The following is a 27,075-nucleotide window of genomic DNA, read 5'->3' as shown; positions in this document are numbered from 1 at the left end:
AAGGTTGGGTGGGGGACACTCCTCTTCCAAGAAAGTACAGGGTCAGTGGTCAATTGCATTTCAGAAGTTTCTCATCAATATTCTGGAAGCTATGGTAGTGTTTCTAACTATGAAGAGAATGAACCAAAAGATGGAATCACACATCAATTTAGTCATCGACAACGGGATGATAGTCCACCGTGTCAATAGACAGTGCTCCAGGTCTCCTCAGATCAACCATGTGATCCTAGCCATCCTTACTTTAGCAAACTGGAGAACTGGCATCTCTCAGCAGTTCACATCAAAGGAGTTCGTAATGTGACAACAGATGCCCTGTCGAGATACAAGCCTCTGGAAACAGAATGATCTTTGGACACAATATCATTCTGTTTCATACTAGAGCAATTCTCGGAAATGCAAATCAATCTCTTTGCGATGAGCGTCAACAAGAAGCTTCCCCGGTATGTAGCACCAAACTTAGATCCGGAAGCAATAGGGACTGATGCAATGTTTCTGGATTGGAACCAGTGACCTCACATCTATCTATTTCCACCAATCAACCTCCTAATGGAAGTCCTGAACAAATTGCTGACTTTCAAGGGAACAGCAGCTCTAGTGGCTTCAAAGTAACCCAAGAGCAATTGGTATCATCTTGTTCTGGAACTTAAAGCTCTCCAGGTCCCTCTACCATCTTCAGTGCTGTCCCAGGATGTTCAACAGAAGACTGTCTTCGCTTTTTCTTGGATAACGAAAACCCTTCAGCTCATGATTTTCTCGCCCTCATGTCTCAAAGAAAGTTTGGAGTTGCAAAGGAGAGAATTGACTTCACAGAAGAGTACAAGTCCAACACCACGAAACGACAATATTTGTCTTCCTGAAAAAATGGGTGGCATTCATGAAAAGTCATCAGCCCTCTTCCATTTCACTGGACTTCTGTATTTCTTTCTTTATCTCATTGCATGATCAAGGTTTAGCCTCTACAACTATTGCCCATGTAAGTCGGCACTAACTAGGCCCATTGCTTATGCTTTTGATATTGAACTTCATAGCGAGCTATTCAATAAAATCCCAAAGGCTTTTGCTAAACTGAAACCTAATGCTCCTCCCAAGGCTATTTGTTGGTCGTTGGATAAAATCCTGCACTTTGCCTCCTTGATAGATAGCACCTCTTCTTCTCTGAGGGATCTTTCTCAAAAGTCTATCTTTTTACTTGCTATGGCTTCTGGTGCTAGAGTCAGTGAGATTGCGGCCCTTTCAAGGGTTGATGGCCACATTGAATTCTCGGAATTGGGAGGAGTAACCCTTTACCCTGATCTTGCATTCTAGGCGAAAAACGAACTTCCCACGAAAGGTTGGGGGCCTTTGAGGATTGTCCCACTTCAGGAGGACCCTTTGGTGTACCCTGTGGAATGCCTTAAGGCCTACCTAGTGAAGAGCTGGGCCTTTAAAGGCTATTAACTTTTTAAAGGGGATAAGACAGGATCTAATCTTTCTCTGGAACAGCTAAGGACCAGTCTCACCTATTTCATCAGAAGGACTAACCCTGGTAGTATACCATCAGGTCATGACCCTAAGAGATTACACGGGCTGGAAATCTTCGATTGTTCTTCAAAACATTACTTACGACAGTTGGAAGAGATTAAACACTTTATGGTGGCCGCTGGTAATGTGATTAAACCAGCTTCCTTAGTTTTATATATAGACTCTTATAGACTGCATAGATGGGACTTATCAGTCTACATTGTGCAAGAGGACTCAGGTTCCTCTTTTCAATGTACTATTTAATATTGTAATGAGTCAAAGGTGATATTTTTCCTTTATGTCATGTGTTACTATTTTACTACTCTGTTACATAATTTTGGGGTCGGAAAACTCCGGTTTTCTGTATATATCTAATGCATGTAATGTTACAATTGGTTACTGTTATATTTATGCATCTTTTGGAAACAATAAAAGACTGCTGTTCCTTTTTTTATTTCCTTTCATTGGACCTACTGTACAAAATAAAAGTGTACCTCAACTTTTAACCCTCCTTTTATAGACTTCGGTCTTTTCATCTTCTGTAGACAAAGATCTTCTCCGCAGTGAGTGGGAATGTGACGTTTAAATCCTTTTGTTCCTACTTTTTACAAATATATCGTTTGCACCATAGCTTGGTACCATAGGTACCAATGCTACAGGAAGTATCATTAACCCTGGAAAGGTATGATGGGTCGTTTGCGACCCCTACAGCATTTTCAAAACCTGTTTTTTCCCCATAAATCATCAGCTGTCTCGAATATGGAAGTGATCGACCTGCAAGGGGTGACTAGTCTACATGCCATTGTCTGCTTTAGGACTGATTTTCGTCTAACTTCCCTCCTTCCCCGTTTTCTTACCCCCCCCCCCCCCCCCCCCAGGGGTCGACCTCGACCCTACATACCTTTATAGGTGTAAGTGATCAAACAACAAAGTTATTACATAATTATAAATTGTCGAACAGTGTTAATACTTGTTTGGTTCTTTATAGTTGGAAAGTGTGGGTGGATGGTGTGTCAACCACTTGCATGACATTGGTTTTGGCTTAGATGCCATATATTGCCATGAGGTCCATTTTCCCTCAAATACTAATTTCTGATTTTTTTAGGTTTTTTGCAAATTTGATTTTTTTTCTATTTATTTTGAATTTATCTTCAATAATGGCCAGCAGACAGTATTCCCTCGGCATGGATGTCATCAACACACTTCTAATGGAGTTAAAAAGAGATGTTGATGATAATATGGAGCTTGCAACCCCATTCTTCATTTCAAGTGGTAGATTGGGCTGTAAGAGTTGTTGCGGTCTGCGGCCATTTTGTTGAAATACCCGAAAGGTAAGTTGGCATATCTCTATATATTCTTGTTCTGTATAGAATTCGTGATATTTTGGTATAATTTAATGTATGAATATCATATTTTATAGGAGATCCAATGATTTTCATAAGAAATTTACATTGTGAACTAGGCCGTCAAAAAATGACCTTTAGATTTCGCCCCTGTTATAACAGTAAATTACATCTTAGTGCACATTTTATTATGTATTTCTGTTCTAGGATAATATGAGTTTATTCTATAAAAAAATTAGCCTCTTCCTATTTCATTTGGGTACCCAAAAAAATTCATGAAATTTGGACAAATTTTTTTGGCCAAAAAAAAATTTACCCTTTTTTTCTCATTTCAGATCTTGACTTCTATGGGTCCAACTCATTTCCAGCAATTACACGCTGTTGCTTTGCCATCTAAGAAGGTGTCCCTAAAGGGATTTATGTGTATATGTATATTTCTATTTTTTGTGAATATTTACGTCGTCTTTTTTTTGTATACTTAAATTTTTGATATATTTCCAATAAATAGTTATTTTGTAGATGGGTATCATTTATATTTTCAGTAATTTTTAGCATTCTTTGAAGTATTTTTAGCAAGTCAAACAATACAGATTGATGCATAACTAGATTTTTCCTGAATTTTTTTTCGGAGTCGGGGTCGTTCACGACCGAGTATACCCTTAAAGGGGTGTCCGAGTAGCATACCTATCCAGGGTTAAGTCTATGGGGTGTAAAGGGTTAAAACTCTCCTGGCCACAACTGAGAATGATAATTCTTTGGTACATACATCAGGTCGACATGGCTTGAGCCCCAAAAAACGAATTTTTACATAGGATAAATCTATGTTTTAGTGAGATAGCCATGTCGTCTTGATGGCCTGCCCGTTACTTTTCCATCCTCTCCCCATTCTCTGTATCCGTTACCCCTGGACTGATTTTTGCTAAGCATGAATAGATTGTTGTAATCTACATTTGTTATTCCTCTAAGAATAACAATTACTCTCTCAAGTAAGTTCAGAGAGAGAGAGAGAGAGAGAGAGAGAGAGAGAGAGAGAGAGAGAGAGAGAGAGATTACAAGAAACAAACAAAAACATGGTATTTTATTACGCCAGCTGATTCTCTCTCTCTCTCTCTCTCTCTCTCTCTCTCTCTCTCTCTCTCTCTCTCTCTCGAGTGTTTCTGATTTAGCGCGGATAACGAAAGGCTATCGAGTGCAATATAGCTACAAGTTTTCTTGAATAGTCTGTGATTAGTTTGAGGCCAGAAAAGCGGGATAAAATGTCGGCATAGGATAGTTATCTTGTGAATTACTAAAAATCTGATCAAGATGGCGCTCTATAACACAGGCAAAGCTTGGAGAGACATTGCTGCAATCAGCAAGAGTAAATTCCACGAGTTAGCGCAACAAGAACTAAACGATTTGGTAACAGAGGTCGCTAGTAGCTCCAACCAGTGATGGAAAAATATTCTCAAACATATTTAAACAATATGATCCAACAAACTGGAGCAAGTCTGCGGAAAACATCATCAAAATAATAGAAGAAATTCCAAAGAAGATCCAGGTGATAAAGAGACTTATAAAGAAAGTTTACATCAATCAACACATTCCATCAAAGTACAATAAGCAGTCCAATATGGTGAATATGCTGATTGATGCATTGGGAAAAAGAATGCCAAAATGGTGCAATACATTTAAGATGTGGTATTCCATTATTAATCCACATCAGCTGATCAGGAAATGCGATGCATGTCATGTACCAACACACCCTACTTGCACTGAAGTGCAACATAAAATAAAAAAATAAAGACACAAAGGTATTCTGCTCAACATGCTTAGTCTGGATAGAAAATATAATTAAGTCGAGACTGAATCTGCAAATAGTTGAAGATAAAGAAGAAGAAGAAGAAGAAGAAGAGAAATGAACAGGATATGTGTAAGCTGTGGATGAAAAACGTGTAGTGAGTGTGTGTTTCGATATCTAAAAAGCCTATAGAATAACATAACAAAGCTCAAAAGTTATTAAACATGGTGTCTAAGAGAGAAGCAGTGAAAGGTGCAATGGGTGTGAGTGTGAGAAAGAAGGAAGTGAAAGGGGGAAAAGGAGTGGAAGAATATTCAAGCGACTCTGAAAATGAAGAAATCATGGCTGGTCCAAACGACTGCGGTTGGTGCAAAAAAGGGGTAAGATCAAACCAAGAAGCTATAGAATGTGATTTGTGTGATGTATGGTTCCACATAGGTTGTGGTCAACTAGACAGGAGTGAATTTAAGAAAATCAGTGAATCTAAACATGCCCGATGGTTTTGTAGTAGATGCAGGGGGGCATTTCAAAAACTTTAAGGCAGAAAACAAGAAACTTAGGAAACAGTATGATGAACTCGGGGATAATTTCATAGGGCTGCAGGATACGGTAGATGAGTTAAAAAAGGAGATCAGGGCCTTAGTGGATAATAATATGATAGGAACGGGGCAGCTGACAAGAGAATAAGTTTGGGAGGAAGTTAGGGCAGAGATGATAGAAATAAGGGAAAATGAGAAAAAGAAAAACAATATAGTAATTTTCAACATAAAAAGAAAGTACAAAAATTGATAGTAATGAAAAGCTGAAAGATGATTTTGATGTATGTGGGAGTTTGATTAATGTCGAGTTAGGAATGAACGATGTGGAAATTGAAGAAGTGGGTAGGTTAGGCAAACCAAGGGAAGAGAGAGAGAGGAACAGAGACAAAGACAAAAACCAAGGCCCCTGCTGGTTAAGCTTAAAAGCACTAAGGAAAAATGGGGAATAATTGCAAAGGGGAAACACCTCAGGAAATCAACAAAAGAGGAGTTGAGACAAGTTTTCATTGCACCTGACCTCACTTTTAGGGAAAGAGAAAAATAAAGGAAGTTGCTAGAGGAACTGAGAGAGAAAAAAGAAAATGGAGAGCAGGAGTGGTACATAAAGAGAGGAGAACTAGTAAGAAACGACAATTTTCGTCAAGAAGCAAACGCAAGCAGAGCAATGTAGAAAAGGTATAAATTTCGAAAAAAAAAGTTAGCCAATGTATAAAAATATGCCTGTTAAATATTCAAGCACTAACCAAACAGAAATTAATAGAAGTAGAAAACGAGATGAACACAAATAAAATTCATATAATTTGTTTAACAGAAATGCACCAAAAAATAGATAAAATGCAGCTAAGTAAACGTCTGTTAAAGATAGAAAAAAGAAGGGATTTTAAAGACAAAAAGGGGGTGGGTTAATGTTAATTTTTAAAAACAACAATATCACTGAAGCAAAGGAAATAGAAACAAAACATAGTGATATAATAATGGTACAGTACAAAATCCACAACTTAGTATTTCTGATAATACTACTATATTTCGCAGCAGGAAATACAGAAGAAGATAGAAAAAGAGATCAAGAATTTAAAGTGGAATGTGAAAAATTAATACAGAAAGCAGGAGAAACTTCTCCTTTGCTAGTTATGGGGGATTTTAACGGCCACGTGGGATGTCTGGGGCACCAACAAGTAGACAGAAATGGGGAAATGGTGCTTGATTGTATGGGTAACCACAACCTAACGCTATTAAGTGGAGATGAAAGGTGCTCAGGACTATACACGTGGAATAGACAAGATCAGCATAGTGCTATTGATTTTGTTCATTGCAAATAATATGCTATATAAACAATTTAAACGTATGGAAATAGATCAAGATAAAACAGTATTAGACATATCAGATCACAACTTAATAACAGTAGAATTGGAAGTAAAAACAAAGAGCAAAAATAATTACAATAAAGGGAAGTGGGAAGAAATTACATATTATAGCAATGACACAAAAGATATAGACGAATATGTGAAATCTATAGAGAGAAAACTTGTCGGCAAGGATGTAAAAACATTGAAGAGCTAAACATAATAATGGCAGAAATGAAACAAGAACATTTGGCTAAAACATATAGGAGAAGGGTAACAAATGAAGGAAAGACCAAAGAACAACCTTGGGTAACCGAGGAAATAAGGAGAAAGATTAAGGAAAGGAAGGAACTTAATAGAAAAAAGAGGAATGAAAAAGATATTAGGTTAAAAACAGAATTAGAAGAAAAATACAATCATAAGAAGAAAGAAGTACAAATACTGGTGAAAGAGAGCATAACGTTATATGAGAAAAAGAATACCAGGGAGATAAGAGATGATAAAAACAATAAACTATGGGAAAACATAAACAAATTAAGAAATAGCAAAGAAATAAAAAGCGAGGCAATACAATTATATGGAGATGAAGGAAATAAACTATCAGATGAAGAGGCTAAAGAAGAATTAGTAAAATTTTGGAAAAGAGTCCACAATACACATGAAAATAGAATAACAGAGATCTGGAATGAGGAGAAGGAGAGTGAATACCTGGATAATTTGAGAAGAGAAAACAACATTATAATAGTAAATGAAAATAGTATACCTGAACATCTAAGGGAGCATTACGATGCTGTACTAAATGTCAAAGGAATAATCAAACCCATGCCCGCCGCTGAAATGAGTAAAGGTAAATTAGAAAAATGCTTAAAACACCTAAAGAAAGGTAAAGCAGCTGGGCCAGATGGACTAAAGCCAGACTATTACAAAGCAATGATGATAAGTGATATATGTAAGAATACACTAGTGAACTGCTACAAAGAGGAACTAGGCAGCAAAGAAAACCCCAAAAGCTGGAAAGAATCCAGAACAAAACTATTAAAAAAGAAAAACAAACCAACAGCAAAGGAATTGAGACCTATAGCACTCACAAATGTATCATATAAAATATACATGGCTTTTATCAAGGATGAAATAGAAGGACATCTAAAAAGTAATAATGCCATAGAGGATAGTCAAGCGGGAGGAAGGATTGAGGATAATATATTCATCTTACAGTACATGGTCGAAGAAACTTTCAAAAATAAGAAAAAACTCATAGTTGTCTCTTTAGATTTCAAAAAAGCTTTCGATTCCATAAAAAAGGAAGCACTGATAGAAACATTAAAGCAATATAAAGTACATACTAGTATAATTAACTCTATAGCTGAAGTATATGTGGGAGACTCGACTACGTTAGACATAGGGGAAAGAGTAGAACAAAAATTAAGCGTAAGTAGTGGAATAAAGCAAGGCTGTACTGGCTCTACAACATTATTCAAATTAATTACTTATCAGATTATAAAACAAGTAGAAAAGGAAGGTAATGGTTTTAAAAATGATATTATAAAGCTAGTAGTATTATTTTTTGCTGATGATGTCTTAGTGCTTGCTGAGAATATTGAGGATGCTGAATTGAACATAAGGAAAGTGATAGATATAGGAAAGTAGTGTGGTTTAGACATAAATAGAGACAAAAGTAGCGTACTTATATATAATATGAAGGAGAAACCAGATAATATAGAGGGAATAAGAGTAGTAAGCAATATTAAATACCTAGGTATCAAGGTAGATGATAGTAGGAATATGTTCAAAACACAGAAAAGTGAAATGATAGTTAAGGCGCAAAAGCTAGCTAATCTTACATATTCGATCATAGAAAAAAGTTGTAATAAGATACTGATTGGGAAAACATACTGGAAAAGTGTAGCACTACCTTCTATATTATATGGAACAAATGTAATTAACTTAACAGAAACGGAAATAGAAAAGTTGCAGAGAATAGAGAATGGAGTGTATAGAAGGATGTTAGGGGGTGTAAAGAATACAGCAATTGTAGCCTTGAGAGGGGATGTAGGAGCATCTGCTATGAAAACAAGGGTAATGGATGGAAAGCTGAGGTACCTTAATAGCATTTATAAGGGAGAAAAGGACTTGCTAACAGCAATAGTCAATGATATGGAGAAAAAGAGAGGAAGTGGTGGATGCATGTGAAGAAGTATGCTGAAGAATGTGGGATGGCGATGAGAGAAGTCAAGAGATATACGAAAGAGAACATAAAGAAGAGAACAAGAGAATGGGACACAAACAAATGGAAGAGTGAAATGGAGTGCAAGGAGAGTCTAATCTTGTATAAAAACTGGAAAAGGGAAATCGAGGAGGAGGAAGTGTATGACAACACATTTTCGTCAATTTTATTATTCAGAGCAAGGACAAACTCATTGGGCTTGAATATAAAAAACAGACACCAAGATGGAAATATAAACTGTGTATTCTGTGATGTAGAAGAAAATACTAACCACTTTGTTATATTGTCCACAGTTTAAGGATATAAGAATAAAAGTAATTGAGCTCCAACAACTATACGGAGAAGATAGTGCACAAACAGTTGGAAAATTCCTTTTTTGTGAAGAAAATACTGAAAATAAGAAAAGTGTACTACAACAAATGTGGATGAAAAGAGAAAAACTAGTGAAAATAAGTAAAGGCAAAGCCCCAACCTGAACCTGAACGCAGAGGAAATCATTGATACAACATATGCGGCCATTCAGCAACATACTTACGAAGAAATAAATTATCAGATGGAAACAAATAATAGACCCAAGAGACTCTACTCAGACCTACATACTTTTAGGGAAGAGCAAGAACAAGAAAAAAAAGAAAAAAAAAAGGATCTAGTCTGCAATTCACTGAAAAGAGGGAATTGCAGATTTGGCGAAAGATGCTACTACAAGCATCCAAAGATATGCCATAATTAGGAAATACTGTATATGGTAAATGTGCGTATTCAGACGGATATGGAGACGAATGCAGAGATCTCCATCCAAAAATATGCAAAAACCTGAAAGAAGGAAAAAGATGCAAATTCAACAAAAACTGTCGATATATGCATCCTGCAACCATGAATGAAAGTCAGAAAACTCAGCAAACAGAAAAGAAATATGAAAGCAAAAATGAAACAAAAAACAAGCCGAGTATATACCGCTCTGTGCACAAAAGGCTCCAAGATATGAGGCCTTTCAACCCAAATATGCACAATTAGAGCCCAACTACAAAGAATGCATCTATAATGCCAGGGGTTGGTGCAGATATGGGGATAATTGCAGATATACACACAAAAATAAATATGAAGGCGAAAGAGCAAATATAATAGAAAAGTTGGATTTTTTAATGGCAGAATTCTTGGAAATGAAGAACAGAACATCATATCAGAACAGGAAGGAAGCATGGGAGAATCCATATTATTACCAATATTAAATAATGGGGATAAAACACAAACCATAATAGTGATATATGCACAGGGTTTAGTCACGAGTAACTCTAAAAGGAAAATAGAGTTCTTAGAAGAACTAACCCAAATTGAAAAAATAGATATATTAAATATAAGTGAAACATGGTATTCCCAAGAGACTGGCAGTGATGACCAGATAAAGGGTTTCCAAACATATAGATCAGACAGAACAAATAGGAATCAAGGGGGAACCGCAGTATATGGAAGAGACATAAATCAAGGAAAAGTCTGTGAAAAATACAGCAACACAATGTGAATTAATTGCGGTAGAATTTAAATATGAAAAACTAGTGAATACTGTAGTTTACAGACCCCCAAATACTAAGGAGTTTGACATAATAATAGAAAAAATAGGTTTTAACTTTGATTTTGTGGATTGGAAAGAACAGATAGAAGAAAGTGGTTGTATTTATACATATAAAAAGAGAGTAATAGTAGCGCAGAAGACAAGAGGCAATTTGAAAAGCTTCAAGATATGCTATTAGAACATAATATGCAACACATAAACCATATTCCAACAAGAAAGGACAATGTCCTAGATTTAGTATTTGTGAATGAGGTGAATTATGTTAAAGAAAGAATAGTGTATAACACGAGAATTTCGGACCACAATGTCATAGAATTAATAGTCCATTCCAAAGCAAGTGAACGCAGAGATAAACAAAGCACAAAACGATGGGAAGGTTATGGAAAATATAATTTTTATAGTAAGAATATAAAATGGTCAGAAATAAATGAATTGAACAAAGAATGGAAAAATGTATTCTTAAGTGATTATATACAGGTAAATACGGATATACTGTACAAAATACTGGAGAAAATTGTTGAAAAATATGTACCGAAAAAAAAAAATAAACATCAGACATGCATACCAAGAGACAGAAGGGTCTTATTTCAGAAAATTAGAAAGTGGAAGAAAAATCTTGCTAAAGAAAAAAATGTATGAAAAATTATGGAAATAACAAGCAAGATAGAAAATGCGGAACAAAAGATTATACAATCGAAAGAAAATGAAAAAAGGGACTTAGAAGAAAGGACACTTCAAAATATCCAAAAAAAAAAAAACAAAGTACTTTACTCCTATGCAAAAAAAAGATGAATAAAGGGAGATTAGAAATGGGCCCTGTAAGAATTGAAGGACGGTTAACGAATAAAAAAAAAAGGAAATATGCAACATATTAGCAGAAAAATATGAGGGTGAGTTTATGCCAGGAATTGCAAAGGAGAATAATGAAACAGAAATGAGAGAAGAAAATGTTGATTATCTAATGGATATAGATATTAATGAAGCAAATATTGTGCAGGCTATAAGAAAAATTGAAAATGGATCGGCGGCCGGACCAGATGGAGTTCCAGAGATTTTGTTAAAAAAAACTGCACACACTATCGCGAAGCCGCTTGCAATACTGCTAAGACAAAGTGTAGATATGAGCGAGATATATGTTAAACATAAATTAGCTTATATAACCCCTATTTTCAAAAGTGGATCAAGACTAGGAAACATAAATTAGCTTATATAACCCCTATTTTCAAAAGTGGATCAAGACTAGGGGCAAGCAATTATAGACCTGTTAGTCTAAAATCACATATTATGAAAGGGTAATAAAAAAAGAAAATAATGAATCATTTGGTTAAAAATGATTTATTTAATATAGGTCAACACGGTTTTGTGCCCGGAAAAAGTACACAAACCCAACTGATAGCACACTATGAAAACATATACAAAAATATGATAAATGAAAAAGACACAGATTTTGCAAAACCCTTTGACAAGGTAGAGCATAATATATTAGAGAAAAAAATAGAAAGCATAATATTGTGGGAAAGATAGGAAAATGGGTAAAAGAATTTCTGCAAAACAGAAAACAGATAGTGGTTGCAAATGACGAGAAATCAGATGAAGATCAGGTAATATCTGGCCTGTTTGTTATTATGATCTCAGACATAGACTGTAATGTTAAAGACACTGTAGTGAGAAGTTTCGCCGATGACACAAGAATAAGTAGAGAAATTACTTGTGATGAAGATAGGAACTCATTACAAAGAGATCTAAACAAAATATATGAATGGGCGGAGATTAATAGGATGTTATTTAAGTCCGGTAAATTTGAATCAATAAACTATGGAAACAGAGAAGGAATGGTATATGCATACAGGGGACCTGATAACGAGACATTCACAAAGAAGCAATTAAAGACCTTGGTGTAATGTTAAACAGGAATATGTTATACAACAACCAAATAACAACACTGTTGGTTAAATATAAAGCAAAAATGGGAATGATATTCAGACACTTTAAAACAAGAAAAGCTGAACACATGATTATGCTTTACAAAACTTATGTATGTAGTACACTTGAGTACTGGAATGTGATATGGTACCCACACTACCAAAAGGATATTGCACAAATAGAGAGTGTACAAAGGTCCTTTACTGCTAGAATAGAAGAAGTTAAGGACCTTGACTACTGGGAAAGACTGCAATTTTTAAAACTGTACAGTCTAGAAAGGAGAAGAGAACGCTACATAATAATACAAGCATGGAAGCAAATCAAAGGAATTACTGAAAACATCATGGAGCTAAAAATATCAGAAAGAGCAAGCGGAGGTAGATTAATAGTGCCCAAAACTATACCAGGAAAATTAAGGAAGGCACACAGGACATTAATCCACTACGCACCAGCCTTGATAATGCAGCGACTATTTAATGCGCTGCCAGCTCATCTAAGAAACATATCAGGAGTGAGCGTATGTGTTTAAGAATAAGCTCAATAAATACCCAAGATGCATCCCAGACCATCCAAGACTGGAAGATGCAAAATACACCGGAAGATGCATTAGCAACTCTCTGTTGGATATACGAGGTGCCTCACACTGAGGGACCTGGGGGAACCCAAACATAGAATAAGGCAATAAGGTAAGGCTCTCTCACACATAAGATATTTGTTTCTTTACAAAATTTGTTAAATATTCACTGACGGAGCCACCAATATTTGAATTTATCGATTAACCAGGGTGCGCTAGAACAGTCATTTAGGGCATGGTAAAGGTATTTGGGCAGCTTTTCAAGTATTATCATCATCATCATCATAATCTCCTCCTACGCCTATTGACGCAAAGGGTATCGATTAGATTTCGCCAGTCGTCTCTGTCTTGAGCTTTTAATTCAATACTTCTCCATTCATCATCTACTTCGCGCTTTATAGTCCCAAGCCATGAAGGGCTTGGTCTTCCAATTCTTCTAGTGCCTTGTGGAGCCCAGTTAAACGTTTGGTGAACTAATCTCTCTTGGGGAGTACGAAGAGCATGCCCAAACCATCTCCATCTACCACTCATCATGATCTCATCTACATATGGTTCTCAACTAATCTCTCTTATAGTTTCATTTCTAATCCTGTCCTGCCATTCAACTCCTAATATCCTTCTGAGGGCTTTATTCTCAAATCTACTAAATCTATTGGAGATTGTTTCATTGTCATACAGTGACTCATGTCCATAGAGTAACACCGATCTCACTAAACTGATATATAGTCTGATTTTTATATGAAATTCTAGGCGATTTGATTTCCAAATTTTACTTAACCTATTCCTTGTCTGATTTGCTTTTTTCAATATTTCACTAAACTCTAAAGACCCTGTATTGGAGATCATTGTTCCTAAATACTTAAATGATTCTACCTCATTAATCCTTTCTCCTTCCAATATTTCATCTTTCATTGCATACTCCATTCTCGTCATCTCTGTCTTTCTTCTATTTATCTTCAGCCCCACCTCGTGTGATATTTCATGCATTCTGGTCAGCAAGTATTGCAAATCCTGTGGTGTTCTGCTAAGAAGGAAAGCATCATCAGCATACTCTAGGTCCGCTAAATTCCCATCACCAATCGACTCCAATCCTTCTCCACCATCTCTGACTGTTCTACACATTACAAAGTCATTAAGGATGATAAACAACATAGGTTACAACACATTCCCTTGGAGTACTCCGCTGTTCACTGGAAACTCACTTGATAAGACTCCATTAAAATTAGCTTTGCACTTGCTATGCTCATGAACAGACTTAATCAAATTTACATATTCAAGAGGAATTCCATAATAACGCAGGACTCTCTATAAAATTGGGCGGTGCACACTATCAAAGGCTTTTCATAGTCCACAAATACCATCAAAAGTGGATTTCTCTATTCTACTCATTGCTGTACGTCTCAAAATGAAAATTTGATCTGTGCAACTTACTTTTTCTAAATCCTGCGTGTTCATCTCTCAGCTTTTCATAAATCTTTTTCTCCAGTCTCTTAAGAATAAGCATGCTATATATTTTCATAACTGACGTAAGTGTTATGCCTCTGTAATTATTGCAATCAGTCAGGTCTCCCTTTTTAGCTATTTTAACCAACACTCCTAACTCCCATTCATCAAGTTTTGCCTCTTCATACTACATTCTACAAAATATTCTTGTAAGTAGTCTGGGAGTCGCTTCATTTTCGGCCAGTATCATCTCGGCGGTTATTCCATCGTACCCAGGGGCTTACCATCTCTTTCAGCTTTTTGAGGATAGCTTCGACTTCAAACACACTGAATTCATTCATGGGCACATCAAGGTCTTCATCATATTCAGGTATATCAATCAAATTATTCCCTTCATATGTCCCATTCATAACCTCACTAAAGTGTTCCATCCAACGTTGTCTTTCTTCATCTTCTGTTGCTATAACAGAGCCATCTCTCTTTTTGATTGGTATATGCTCCTTCTTCTTCGCCCCAGTCGAGATTTCATTAATAATTCTATGAGCATTTCTCACACCATAGCCACTTCCTGAATTCATAGCTTTGTCGGCCTCATCTGCTTTACTGTCTAAATACTCTCTCCAGTCATTCCTGGCTTTTCTTTTGACCTCGCTGTCAATACTGGAATACTTGGCATGCTCTACCTTTTAATTTTCATTACTTCATAGAAAACTTTCAACAATCAATTTCTGTCTTTGTCTCCTTTTTATAGTATCCCAAGTATCATTCGATACCTATGGCTTTCTCCTTGTAATTGTGTGTCCCAAGACTTCACTACCAACTTTCTGATATATGTTCTTAATATCACACCATTCTTCATTAATTGTCTGTTCTTCATCTCTTAGTCTCTAAGACTGCAAATTGATTCCTACATTCAATTGCAAATGTTTGTGTTCTTCCTCTAGAAGCTTAGTTGTATCAAACCTAGGTATTCTATCTATCTTTCTGTTGGGTGCTTTTAGTTTTAATTTCAGTGTGGCAATGAGGCCATCTTCACTTTAGCGAAGCGGAGGCTTAGAGGCTTACACAGGGTGGAAATCTTCAGGAGTGTTCTTCAAATAATACGTACGTCAGTTAGAAGAGATTAAGCTCTTGTAGTGGCCGCTGGTAGTGTATAGTTGGGACTTCTCAGACTACATTGTGCTGAGGGACTAATGCTCTTCTTTTCAATGTACGATTTAATATTGTAAAGAGTCTAAGTTGTTATTTTCCTTTTATGTCATGAGTGCTACTATTTTACTACTCTGTTACATAATTTTTGGGCTCTGAGAACTTTGGTTTTTTGTATATATCTACTGTATATGATGTTGCATTGCTACATGTATGAATCATTGGAAATAATAAAAGACTGCTGTTCCTTTTTGCATTTCCTCCATTGGACCTACTATATATAACTAAAATAGTGTACTTCATTTTCTTAACCCTCCTTTTATAGACTTCAGTCTTTTCATCTACTGGGGACAAAGTTGTTCTTCACAGTGAGTGGGACTGTTCTATTGATTTCCTTTGCTCCTACTTTTTACAAACAATTAGCTTACTCTGATGGTTTGGTACCTTAGTATCTAATGCTAAAGGAAGTATGCTTATATCTATGGGGTTTAAAGGGTTAAAACTCTTTTGGCCACAACTGAGAATAATAATTCTGTGGTACTCTTCCATCAGGACGACATGGCTCGAGCCCAAAAAACAGATTTTGACTTAGGAAAAATCTATTTTTGTGTGAGATAGCCATGTCGTCCTGATGGCTTGCCCATTACTTTTCATCCCCTCCCAATTCTCAGTTTGGGCTTTGCGTCATGCGATGGCTTCCCCTGGAATGGTTCGACAGAAACCATATTAGTTGTAGCACATTGAGATCGGGAGTTGTAACGGCTCTCTCACCCATGTATCCTACCCTATCCTCTATTCTTCGAGACAAGTTTAACTTCAGGGAAGGATAACCATAGCTTGTTATTAACACTCCCTGATTTTTACACGATATGTTTCGGGATATTAGCTCCGGAGGTTAGAACTCCATGATAACCTCTTACGTAAAATTTCTCTGGTATATCACACGCAGAAATATCCCAAGTAGAAGCTGCCATTGAGGAACTTCCATCAGAACAACATGGCTATCTCACCCCAAAAAAGATTTTTCCTATGTCAAAATCCATTTTATTTATATATATACAGTATATATGTGTGTATACATACATACATACATACATACATACATGCACACACACACATATATATATATATATATATATATGTTTGTGTGTGTGTGTATATATATATATATATATATATATATATATATATATATATATATATATATATATATATATATATATATATATATATATAGTTTGCCTAAGTATGTTATACCAAAAAAAGAATGATGCCTTGTAAAAGATGAAATTGTCTTTATTCTAATTGTTTTACTGGAATGTGTTATTTTTCACATGGGCCTATGTATTTCAAAGAATTAGACATACCTGTTGTATTAAATTATAGTTGTCTACCATTTTCTTAACCTATAACCTTTGTGTTATCAATCTTAATCATTATCGATTACTTGGTTTAGTAAGTTTCATCTCTTGAGATTTATTTAGGCTTTCATCAGACCCAACAAGTGAAGGTTTGAGTGGCGCAGTTTGCCTTACTCTTAGGTGACTTGAACTTTCCACTTCTGATTAAATCATTCTTGTTAAGTCTATAGGCCTAGGAAGAAAATAAAGGATTCATATTATACCTTGACTCTGGAAAAATACCATAAATCGTACTTTATGGCCGGATAGACACCCTAAAGTTGAAAGATTCGATGCAATTATATGCCGTAGTATGTTATAAATCCAAGACTCCAGAGCCATATTATTATTATTATTATTATTATTATTATTATTTTTTCGAGATACGTCGTTATTGTAGACCCTGCACACAATAGCTGTGTATGGGTATGTCTCTGTCCTGATTATAGACTTCCACTCAAAGTAAAAGTAAATATTAGAGAGGTAGAATTAATTATATTTCTAATAGCGAAGATAACTCACCACCTCGCTTCTTTACTTATTTATTTATCATTATTTCCTCTCCCTGAAGAAAGCCCTCTTGAGACTAAACCAGTAGCCTTGATTATAACCTAATCTACCGGTATGGGTTATAATTTGTTGCAAGTTCAAAAGTCACGGCCCTAACTAACTTTTGTTGTATACACAAAATGGCATGAGCAAAATTAAATAACTTTGAATTCATATACCAAATGTATGAATTGTTACCATTAGACTATAGGGCTAAGCTTAAATTTTTCTCCGTCTGAACTCCCTCTTTCCCAGCTTCCTTCTATCCAGACAGATAGTTTCAACTTTCATGAATAGTCCCACGAAGTCACGGTGAACCGAGGAATTGGTGTTATGCTGACATATTTAATTTTTTATTCCAGCACTATTTTTCTTAACGATGTAATATTTTTTAATGATAAAATTCTACATAAGAATGGTCCAACATTGTATCATACATACACATGTTTACAAAGTTAAATATAAGTTTTAATACTAAGTGGTAACTCAAGAACAACGCTAGTTTGATGCAATAATAAAAAAGTATCACCAGTTTTTATGTATACTGTACAATAAGTTTATTTCATAATTGTTCATTAGTTTAACAAAATCCTTTTGTAATAAGTGATAAATTTTATTTTGGTTATTATTTTTTGTTGATTTTCAATTTTGTTTATGATAGATGTGACAATGCTTAATGGAATATATTGGTATCAGAAGCACTAGTTAATGCCTTTTGCAAAATTCTCAAGGTTTCTGCATTTATATCTTCTTGGTGGTGGAAAGAAATTATCATTCATCCTACTTAAGTGATATTGATGTGGTATGTTGGATATCACACATTGCGTCTATGTTATAGGCAGTTTAGTACAGTTTTAGTATCTGTCAGTTATAGTAAAGCCTGTTATACTATTATATGTTATATCTCGTACTGTACTTATTGTATTTTCTTTTGTATTTTAGGGCCAATGGATGCAACGGTTGAAGACTTTTGGCGCATGTTAGTTGAACAAGGATGTGGAGTGTGTGTGATGTTAACAAATTTAGAGGAAACGGGAAAGATTAAATGTGTGAAGTACTGGCCAGAAGCAGGTCAACCCAAGACATTTGGGAACATCACAGTTCACTTGGTTAAAGAAAAGGCCTTTTCAGGTATGTTCATTTATTAGCAGTTTAAAAATATAAAGTAATATGGCTGTGTATGTTAAGTTTAGTATTATATATAATTTAGATTAGAACTTGTATTAAAACAAAGCCAATACTGTAAATATTGAGTATTTTCTTGTTTCTTTTGGAACTGGGAAAGTATTATGAAAAGTTTTACCCCTAGAAATTTTTCTTACAATTTTTACTCCACTGAAATATGTCACATTAACTCAATTATATAAGGCCAATTAAACATTAGTGACTTGAATTGATTGTAAATGGTAATATAGAAGGATTTTTGGGATGTGTCCTAAATGGTTTAGATTTGTAGCAGTTAGAAACAAGAACCTAAAGTTGATTAGTAATTTTTTTGTACTATAATTTCTTCAATATAACGAAGAAATTTGCTAAGCTTCAGATGCTAAGTATATCAAATTATAGAGAAAATGATTGTGACTGCAAAGATATTATTTTCATATAATGGGAAGAATTCAATATGAAAAGGAAATATAAGCAATTATGAATATTTCCTTTTATGTTGTGTAAAAGCTTCTTCTAAATACTTTACAATATCTTAATTTTAATTTATTATGCTGGTGAAGAGTTAGTCAATTCAAATAGTTGACACTGCTGCAAATATTCTTTGCATGCATGAACTTTGATAATTTTAAGTTGATCTCAAATTTCATATTTCAGATTAAATCATGCTTGACAGCCACAATTTGTCTAAGACTTTAAAATTTTTGGTAGGAATTACTGATCAGTCACTAATACAATGACTTTTATTTTGTGTTGCCATTGAAGAAGTCAGACATTTTCATGTTAATTGAGCAGTGAAATATTTTCACAGTCCTCTCTGCTCTCATATACTAGTGCATGGTGTTGCCTTTGCCTATGGTAGTAGTTCTTTGGGTTGATTCATAATGAAAAAATATGTGTTCTGTCTTAAGTTGTGGTTAAGATTAATTGTTTTAAAATTATTAATATCTCTAGTAGCAGGACTTGTAAGGCTATTTTTTATGCTCACTCCAACTGCATTAAAAAAGGTAAAATACATGTAATCAGTTAGTGGTACTTTGTTTGGGGGGCATTTACGAAAATAGAATTGAAAGTTTTTCAGCATCGTAATTTCACATTTCTATGTTTCACCAAAGTGAGATACTAAAGGAGGGTTGAATTTTCTAAGGACCCTACTAAGATTGGGAGACCTCATCTATTTGATAGACATTCCATTTGAGCTTGACTTATTGAAGGTTTTTATTGACGACAACAATTTTTGCTATTATCTGACCTCAGTGCCTTGACACATGAGCACCACTTTCATAATATCCTTAGCTCTTGCTTTGGTAACTCGAATTAGACAAAAGTAATTAGTGTCTGTGTTGGTGAAAGAGCTATGTAACCTATCAGATGCTCTTCAAAAAAATCCATCCATAATTTAAAAGGATTAGTTGCCTTTCAGGCACCACACTAGATGAATTAATTTGACTAACTATGATAATATAACCTCCTTTTCAGGGTGTTTCCAGTAAATATTTTAGTAAAATATTACAGCTACTATTGCCTTCTAGAGGTAAACACTGTATGGTTTGTAATTTGTAGCTATGTGGCATTTTCCCTCTTCATCCTTGGACTCTGATAACAACATTAGAGTGAAGAAAAGAATTTGATTTCTGTGGGTTCTGGCTAATTGGTAGACTATTATTTCATCCATATTTGATAGGTGTCATTCTTTCACAACTGTTTTGCAGTTTTATAAATTTTGAATGTAGCATTGTTTTGATGAATCTTACCTCCAGTTCACTATGCTTATATCTACAAAGTGCAGCAAGCTCAATGTTCAACACAAGAAAAATGTCTTTACTTAACCTTTCCTACCGAGTAGCCTCTGCAAGGACCCTCAACCCAGGGTAGTAGCTCCTAAATTGAGCCTCCATAGGGCCACCCCCACTTGTTAGTCCTCATAATGTTCATGTCGACAGGAGCGACATAACATCAGTAACAAAATACAATGAATTTACTTTGTAGTATTACCATTTGGTTTTGCTTTTGTATCTTTAATGTTCTTTAGTGCTTGAGATATTCAGGCATGTTTAATGTTGCTTCCCTGAAATTAGTCATTTAATTTTCAACATAATGAAAAGCCACTGTCCTTGACCTACTTACATACTTTGAGTTTTGATAGGATTCAACTTCATGCCCCATAATTTGCTTTGTGCATTAATGTTAGCTATATCTCTATTAAGGGATTTAGCAACCCCAGAACTACATTCAGGAGATGGAATTGATGCAAAGAGTGTAGCATCATCTGCATATGCAACAAGCTAGTTTGCAGTGCCAATCCACATGTCATGTTTATATAGTATGGTAAGTATTGTACCTAGAAGAGGATTACATTCCTATACTCACTATGGTGCCCAACAACAACTCTTTGCAGTCCATTACTTAAAAATTCAATAATTATGGTAAGAAAAGACCCACCCACTCCCAACTGTTTAAGTTTGAAAACAAGGACCTCGTGATTAACACAGTCAAAGGCACCAATAAAATCAACGCCAATCATACAAACTTCCTGACCACAATCAAGGGATTTCTGTACAGCATTGGAGATTGAAAAAGGGTATCACAAGCTCTAAGGTCTTTACGAAAGCCAAATTACAAACTAGGGAAAAGAGGATTACCTTCAGCAAACCTACTAAGACGTTTTGCCAAAATACATTAAAAAATTTAGATGATATGGGAGTCATGGAGATAGGGCAGTAATCAGCTGGATTTGAGCTACCACAAATGTATTTACATATGGGAGTAACATTATCAGTTCACCAATAAGTCCTAAAAGAACCTCTTAATGCTAGCTTGCACAAAACATCATAACTTCGAAGCTAAGAAATCTGTACTTCTTATATAAAACAAAGGACAAATACCATTTGGGCTTACACCTTCATAAGCATCAAGGTCCATCAAGAGAGCTTTAATTTCACAAGATTGAATGGCTAAACAAGTTGGTTTATCCTCAGGAAAACAGGTATGAGGAAGATCAGATTTCTCATTACTCTGCTCACTGTCAAACATATCTGCCAAAAGGATTGCCTTTTCCTTTGGACAGTGAATGACAGAGCCATCTGGTTTAAGTAAAGGAGGAACTGTTACGTCTGCACCAAAGAGTGCAGCTTTAAGGGTAGCCCACCTCTTGGGTTCCTGGGTTGTACCAGAAAAGGTTTCTTTTATGGTTAAATGGTATTCCTTTTCAGTTGAAGCATAAATTCTTTGAGCAAAAGCTCTAAGCTGAGTAAAGTTATTCGGTTAAATCTCATCCGTTACCCTTCCAAAGATGATAGACCTTTTGCTTCTCCAAATAACCACACATGCAATCATCATTGAACCAGGGATTGTCTTTCACACGGTACCTTAGTACATGAGAAAGGATGTGCCTATCAATTATGTTGACTAGATTCTCAATCAAAGGAACAACAGGCTCATGACTTTTATGCTATTGTGATCAACTCCAGCTTAAAATATCACTCAAAATGCCATTCCAATCTGGTTGAAATTTTATATAAATCTTACATGTGTATGATACAATAGGAACAGACTGCTCAGTCTTTACCACTAATGAATTCAAGGCATGACCAGATGTCCCAACTGGAGAAACAACCTTTCTTGTTATAATGCCAGAGGAGTTGATGTATACAAGGCCCATGAAGTTGCCAGACCTATGAGTAGCTTCACTTATGATTTGCTCACAGCCTGATTCAGAGGTGAAGTCTAAAGCTCTTAGACCATGGCAATCAGTAGGAGAAACAGAATTTAAGCACTCCCTATGGTGAGCTTTAAAATCACCAACAAAAACAAGAGAGGCCTTTCTATCATCTTGTATCTTAGCCATAATGATAAGAACACAATCAATGATTAAATAATCCATATCTGGAATCAAATACAAATAGCAGTTGTTATGCCTGCCACAAACTTTTATTGTCTGAATCTCATGACATCCACATTCATATGGGGACTTATGAGAAGCAGGGTAGTCAGCACTATTATACACCGCTATTCCCCTGGCCCTGGGAATGGCATCCCTCTTCAAAATGATTGTCCTCTTAAAACCAGTTATAAGGAACCTAGATGAGTGCCTCATATTAGAAACCAAAGTTTCTGAGCACAAAAGAATATCATACTTCCAGGATGCATCTGTGAAGTCTTGAATATTTTGATGCAGACCACTGGTCCCGGATTTCGCTCAATGTCTCCAGACAGGATAAGAATTAATGGCACTAAAAATTATTCGTCATACTTAAAAACTAACGACGATAATGATAACAAAAATTTCTTTTACAGAAATATAAAGTGATTGATAAAACCCATAAAAATAAAAATTCGGGAAAATTGGTCAACATGGCGGAGCCGTTACACCATGTAAGATTAAATACCCTGCAGGAAAGCCACTTAAAGTGAAGGGAGGACAGTAAGGATGGTTTTGAAAAGATAAAGAAACATATAAAGAAAAAACAACCTCTTGATAAACCACCAGGCATCTATTAAGCCTGCACAACACACCATTTCAAAAAAACAAGAAGAGGAAAATTAAGATAGAATAGTATGCCCGAGTGTACCCTCAAGCAAGAGAACTTTAACCCAAGACAGTAGAAGACCCTGGTACAGAAGCTATGGCACTACCTTAGACTAGAGAACAATGGTTTGATTTTGGAGTGACCTTCTCCTAGAAGAACTGCTTACCATAGCTAGTCTCTTCAACCCTTACCAAGAGGAAGGTAGGCACAGAACAATTATAGTGCTGTAGTTAATCCCTTAAGTGAAGCAGAATTGTTTGATAATCTTAGTGTTGCCAAGTGTATGACGACAGAGGAAAATGTTGAGTAGGCCAGGCAATTCGGTGTATGTGTAGGCAAAGGCAAAATGAGCTGTAACCAGAGAGAGGGATCTGTAGTACTGTCTGGGCAGTCAAAGGACCCAATAACTCTATCAGTAGTATCTCAACAGGTGGCTGGTGCCCTGGCCAACCCATGTTTGTATGTTCCCTTTTTTGTGATATATTTTACGCTTTTGTTCTATATAGTTATTGTCTCTGACAATTCATGCATCTCCCACCATAATCATAACAAAGGAATGATATACAGTCATACCTCTCTTCACGAAAGACTCTGCTTATGAAATTTTCAAGATGCGAAACGGGATGCGAATATTTTTATGACTTACTTTACGAAAAATGTTTCACTTTAAGAAAAGAGATTTGCCAGCCAGGCCGAGAATTAAATAGTCACTAATCCCAGAGTTGAAGAAAATGGGTTCACACAACAGAAAATGTAGCTGTATCTATAATAGGGGTAACTATAATAGTACAGAGTACGTGGAATTATATATTTAGTATATGTTCAGTATTGTACTGTATGTATTGTATTACTGTATTTTCCATTTATTATTACATTGTTATAATAACTACTTAATTTACAGGCATTAACATTTAGTTTAGGTATATTGAATGGTTCAAATGTATTTAGCGGTACAGTATTTCATTGTGGTTATACTGTAGCCTCATGATGAGATGTAATGTGGGTTTTTTTTAGGGTTTGGAACAAATTAGGCAATTGGCATGTAAAATGTGACACACAACACGAAAAAATCACATTTCGAAAGCCACTCCAGAACGAATTAATTTTTTGTTGTGAGGCATTACTGTATATATATTAAGATGTTAGAATATCATCTACTTTAGTTTGCTTGCATAACCATGTTGCTCTTTTTCTTTCTCAGTAGTATTCCCATCAATATTCTTTCCATATCTTTTGAGTTGTAACTAACTTATGTTCTAAGGCTTTAGTAAGGCTCCAAGTATCTGATACATAAGTAAATCCTGGTAGGACTATCTAATTATATACTTATTATTTTAGAGAAAATGGCATTTTTATTTTCTTAATCTCATTTTGTTTACCAAATGACCTCCATCCCATGCTTATCCTTCTTTTAATCATAGTCTTGTGTCGAGGGGAAACACAGTCTGTCCTAAGTACGTATTCTTACGAAGCTGGTCAAGTGTAGAGTAAATACTGTAGTATATGAATGATTCTATTTATAATATATATTGTTTTCATATATGCATTGAAGAGATGATACCCAGCCCGTTAAATGAACTCCTCTCATGGAGATGTAATTACTTTATGTAAATTACGTAAGACTTTCGTCGTGAACTTCATTGCATTGTTTATTCAAGTTAATATATGTAAATTTACGTTACTTTTAAGAATTAACTTTTTTTTCACGTATTTGTTATGTCTTACGTAATCAATTTGAGAGTTATGGGATTCGTGCGAGATATGAACAAGGGCTTAGGTAATGTTCCTTTATATTTTATGAAGTATTGCATCATGTTTGAGAGAGAATGTTCAGTAACATATGCTTTGGAAAATTCTCTACCATGTACTTTAGAAACATCGCGAAGGCCGGATGGTAGGATATCTTTTTTTCTTTTCGGGGACAAAAGGTGGGTGGAGCTAGTTGACTGAGAGAGCCGTCTGGCATGGCGTGATTACAGCGTTCAGTAGAGTAATACTAGGCAGCTATGATGCCTTTTGCTTGATGGGGGGCCCCACGCTTCCCAAATCTTGGAAAAGTTTTGGGAAGCAGTTAGATTTAATATAAAAGGTGACTCCAAAGTTAGGTTACACAGATAGTGATAGAGATTGCAGCCTGAAGACAGCCCTCTTCCCTCTCCCTCTCTCACTCTCGCACGCAACTCAGTGTATTGTTGTTGAAAGTGTTCAGTACATTTAGAGTGTCCTCTCCTCTGTGCCCCAAAGTAAATCGTGTGTCAAAAAGGTACGCAAGACACAGCGGTGATTTTGAATTCATTGTATTTGGGTGAGTGTTGGGATTGTATAAAGGTTTTTTTAATCTGTCCCGGATTAAGGATAGATTTTGTTATGTGATCTGGTTATCTATGTTTCATTAAGTGTCAAACTTGAATATTGTATTATTCAGATTTAATTTCAAGCTTTGCATAATTTACATTGCATTATTTCTTTTCTTAGTCTTAGGTTTATTCAGATATAATAGTTCAAGTCAAGTAAATATTTGATTCTCAGATCGTAACATTTTTTGTCTCAATCTAAGTTTTGTTCAGATTTAATTTTTTCCAATGACTTATTTTGTTTTCCGGTAAATTCTTTGTGTTGTAATTTATATAGAATATATTTATTTTTGTAAAGAGTATATTATTCCAATCATCACCGTTTAGAATCCGATTCCCCGTGTATCCTCTTAAGAACCAAGGTAAGTTTTAAATAATACTTAAGAGTAATTACCCAGATTAGTTTTGAGTGTACTTAAGGGACCTTTGGATATTTAGTGTTTTATATATTGGTGTCTGGGAGTTATTTAACTGTACTAGAATTAGTGTATTAATATTTTAAAGTGTAACAGTTTGGAATTCGAGAGGTTGATTAACTTGCCAGTCTTAGTATATATAATATTATATGTTTGGTTCTCAGTTACGAGCCATAGTATAATATAATTCTGGGTCGACCTGTGGCGGCCGGTGAAAAGGGGTCCTTCTAATACACTTTTCTGATAAAATCTTCCAATTATACCAGAGAAAGATAAAAGCATGGAATGCAGAGGTTACTACCCTCGCACGAGCACCTTGTGGGTGTCGTGTATAAAGCAAAGGCGCGTGAAAGCCACTATTCACAGGCTGTCTTCCATTTAGTTAATTCCTTCGTCAAAGGGATGGGCCGATACAGAGGCACCAGCCAATCTACCAGAGCCACGCCACCCACGCCCCGACGCGAGCGCCATCTGAACAACATTCTTCTATTTGGACTTGCTCGAGTGTGTGTAATTTGTTGTGCTCTCGGCGTTTTTCACACTTGTGGAGTTATTTCGTCATGACCGAAGCTCCATCTTCACCCATTCCAATGTTAAGTACCATAGTTTGTTTTGACAGCTTTTTGTAGTACCGGGCTTTTGTCATCTAACCAGTATAGTCTGTTTTATCATTACTGTCTGGGCCCGTCCGTCGGCGGCCATTGTTTGTTCCCTTGTCTTGCTGGGAGTTCATCTTAGTCTTGCCCGTTTGGTACTCTGTCACTTAGGTTCTTGGTTAAGTCCCTGGCCTTATGCCTTTTTGAACCATCATTATTATTATCGTTATTATTCCCATGGTACTTTTTGCTAGCAAGTCCAGTCTGCGAACAAGAATAGCGTTCTAGCTTTATTATAGTTTAGTACCCGCCCCCCCGAGGTGTTCGTCAGTCGACTATTTCCCTTTAATTTAGGTTTTAGCAGACGTTATTCTTCGTTCATAGCCTTATTTTGATGTTACAATTTTATTATTATACGCTTATAATAGTGTTGTGTGCTTATTAAGTCCTGATTTTGTAACCACGGGAGCGAGAGATTGGGGTTCCCGTTTTCTGTTCTCAGTCACGAGTTACCCCTTTCTCTCGTTTTCTTTCTTAACTCAGGTGGGTGAGCGGGTTTCCCGTTTTCCGTTTTGTGCGTTCAACGAGTTCTCCCTCCCTCACCTCTCCCTCTACGGGTGTATGATAGCTTACGAGTTATTTAGTTTTGGTTACTTTTCAATAGTTAGCGTTATTTATA

The 27,075-nt window shown here is 35.7% G+C and overlaps 1 protein-coding gene across 1 annotated transcript in view; it reads left to right on the top strand.

Annotated features, from left to right (window-relative positions):
- The window catches only part of Ptp69D (Protein tyrosine phosphatase 69D), a 651,708-nt gene that overhangs the window by 413,606 nt on the left and 211,027 nt on the right, over positions 1–27,075 (top strand). The window contains exon 11 of the mRNA XM_068380055.1: positions 18,280–18,468. Within this exon, the coding sequence (XP_068236156.1) occupies positions 18,280–18,468 (189 nt within the window). The remainder of the gene's footprint in view (positions 1–18,279; positions 18,469–27,075) is intronic.

The sequence above is a fragment of the Palaemon carinicauda genome, chromosome 9, assembly GCF_036898095.1.
Source record: "Palaemon carinicauda isolate YSFRI2023 chromosome 9, ASM3689809v2, whole genome shotgun sequence".
In the NCBI taxonomy this organism is placed as follows: Eukaryota; Metazoa; Arthropoda; class Malacostraca; order Decapoda; family Palaemonidae; genus Palaemon; species Palaemon carinicauda.
The sequence above is the reverse complement of the archived record's forward strand: the minus strand, read 5'-3'. Positions and strand labels throughout refer to the sequence as shown.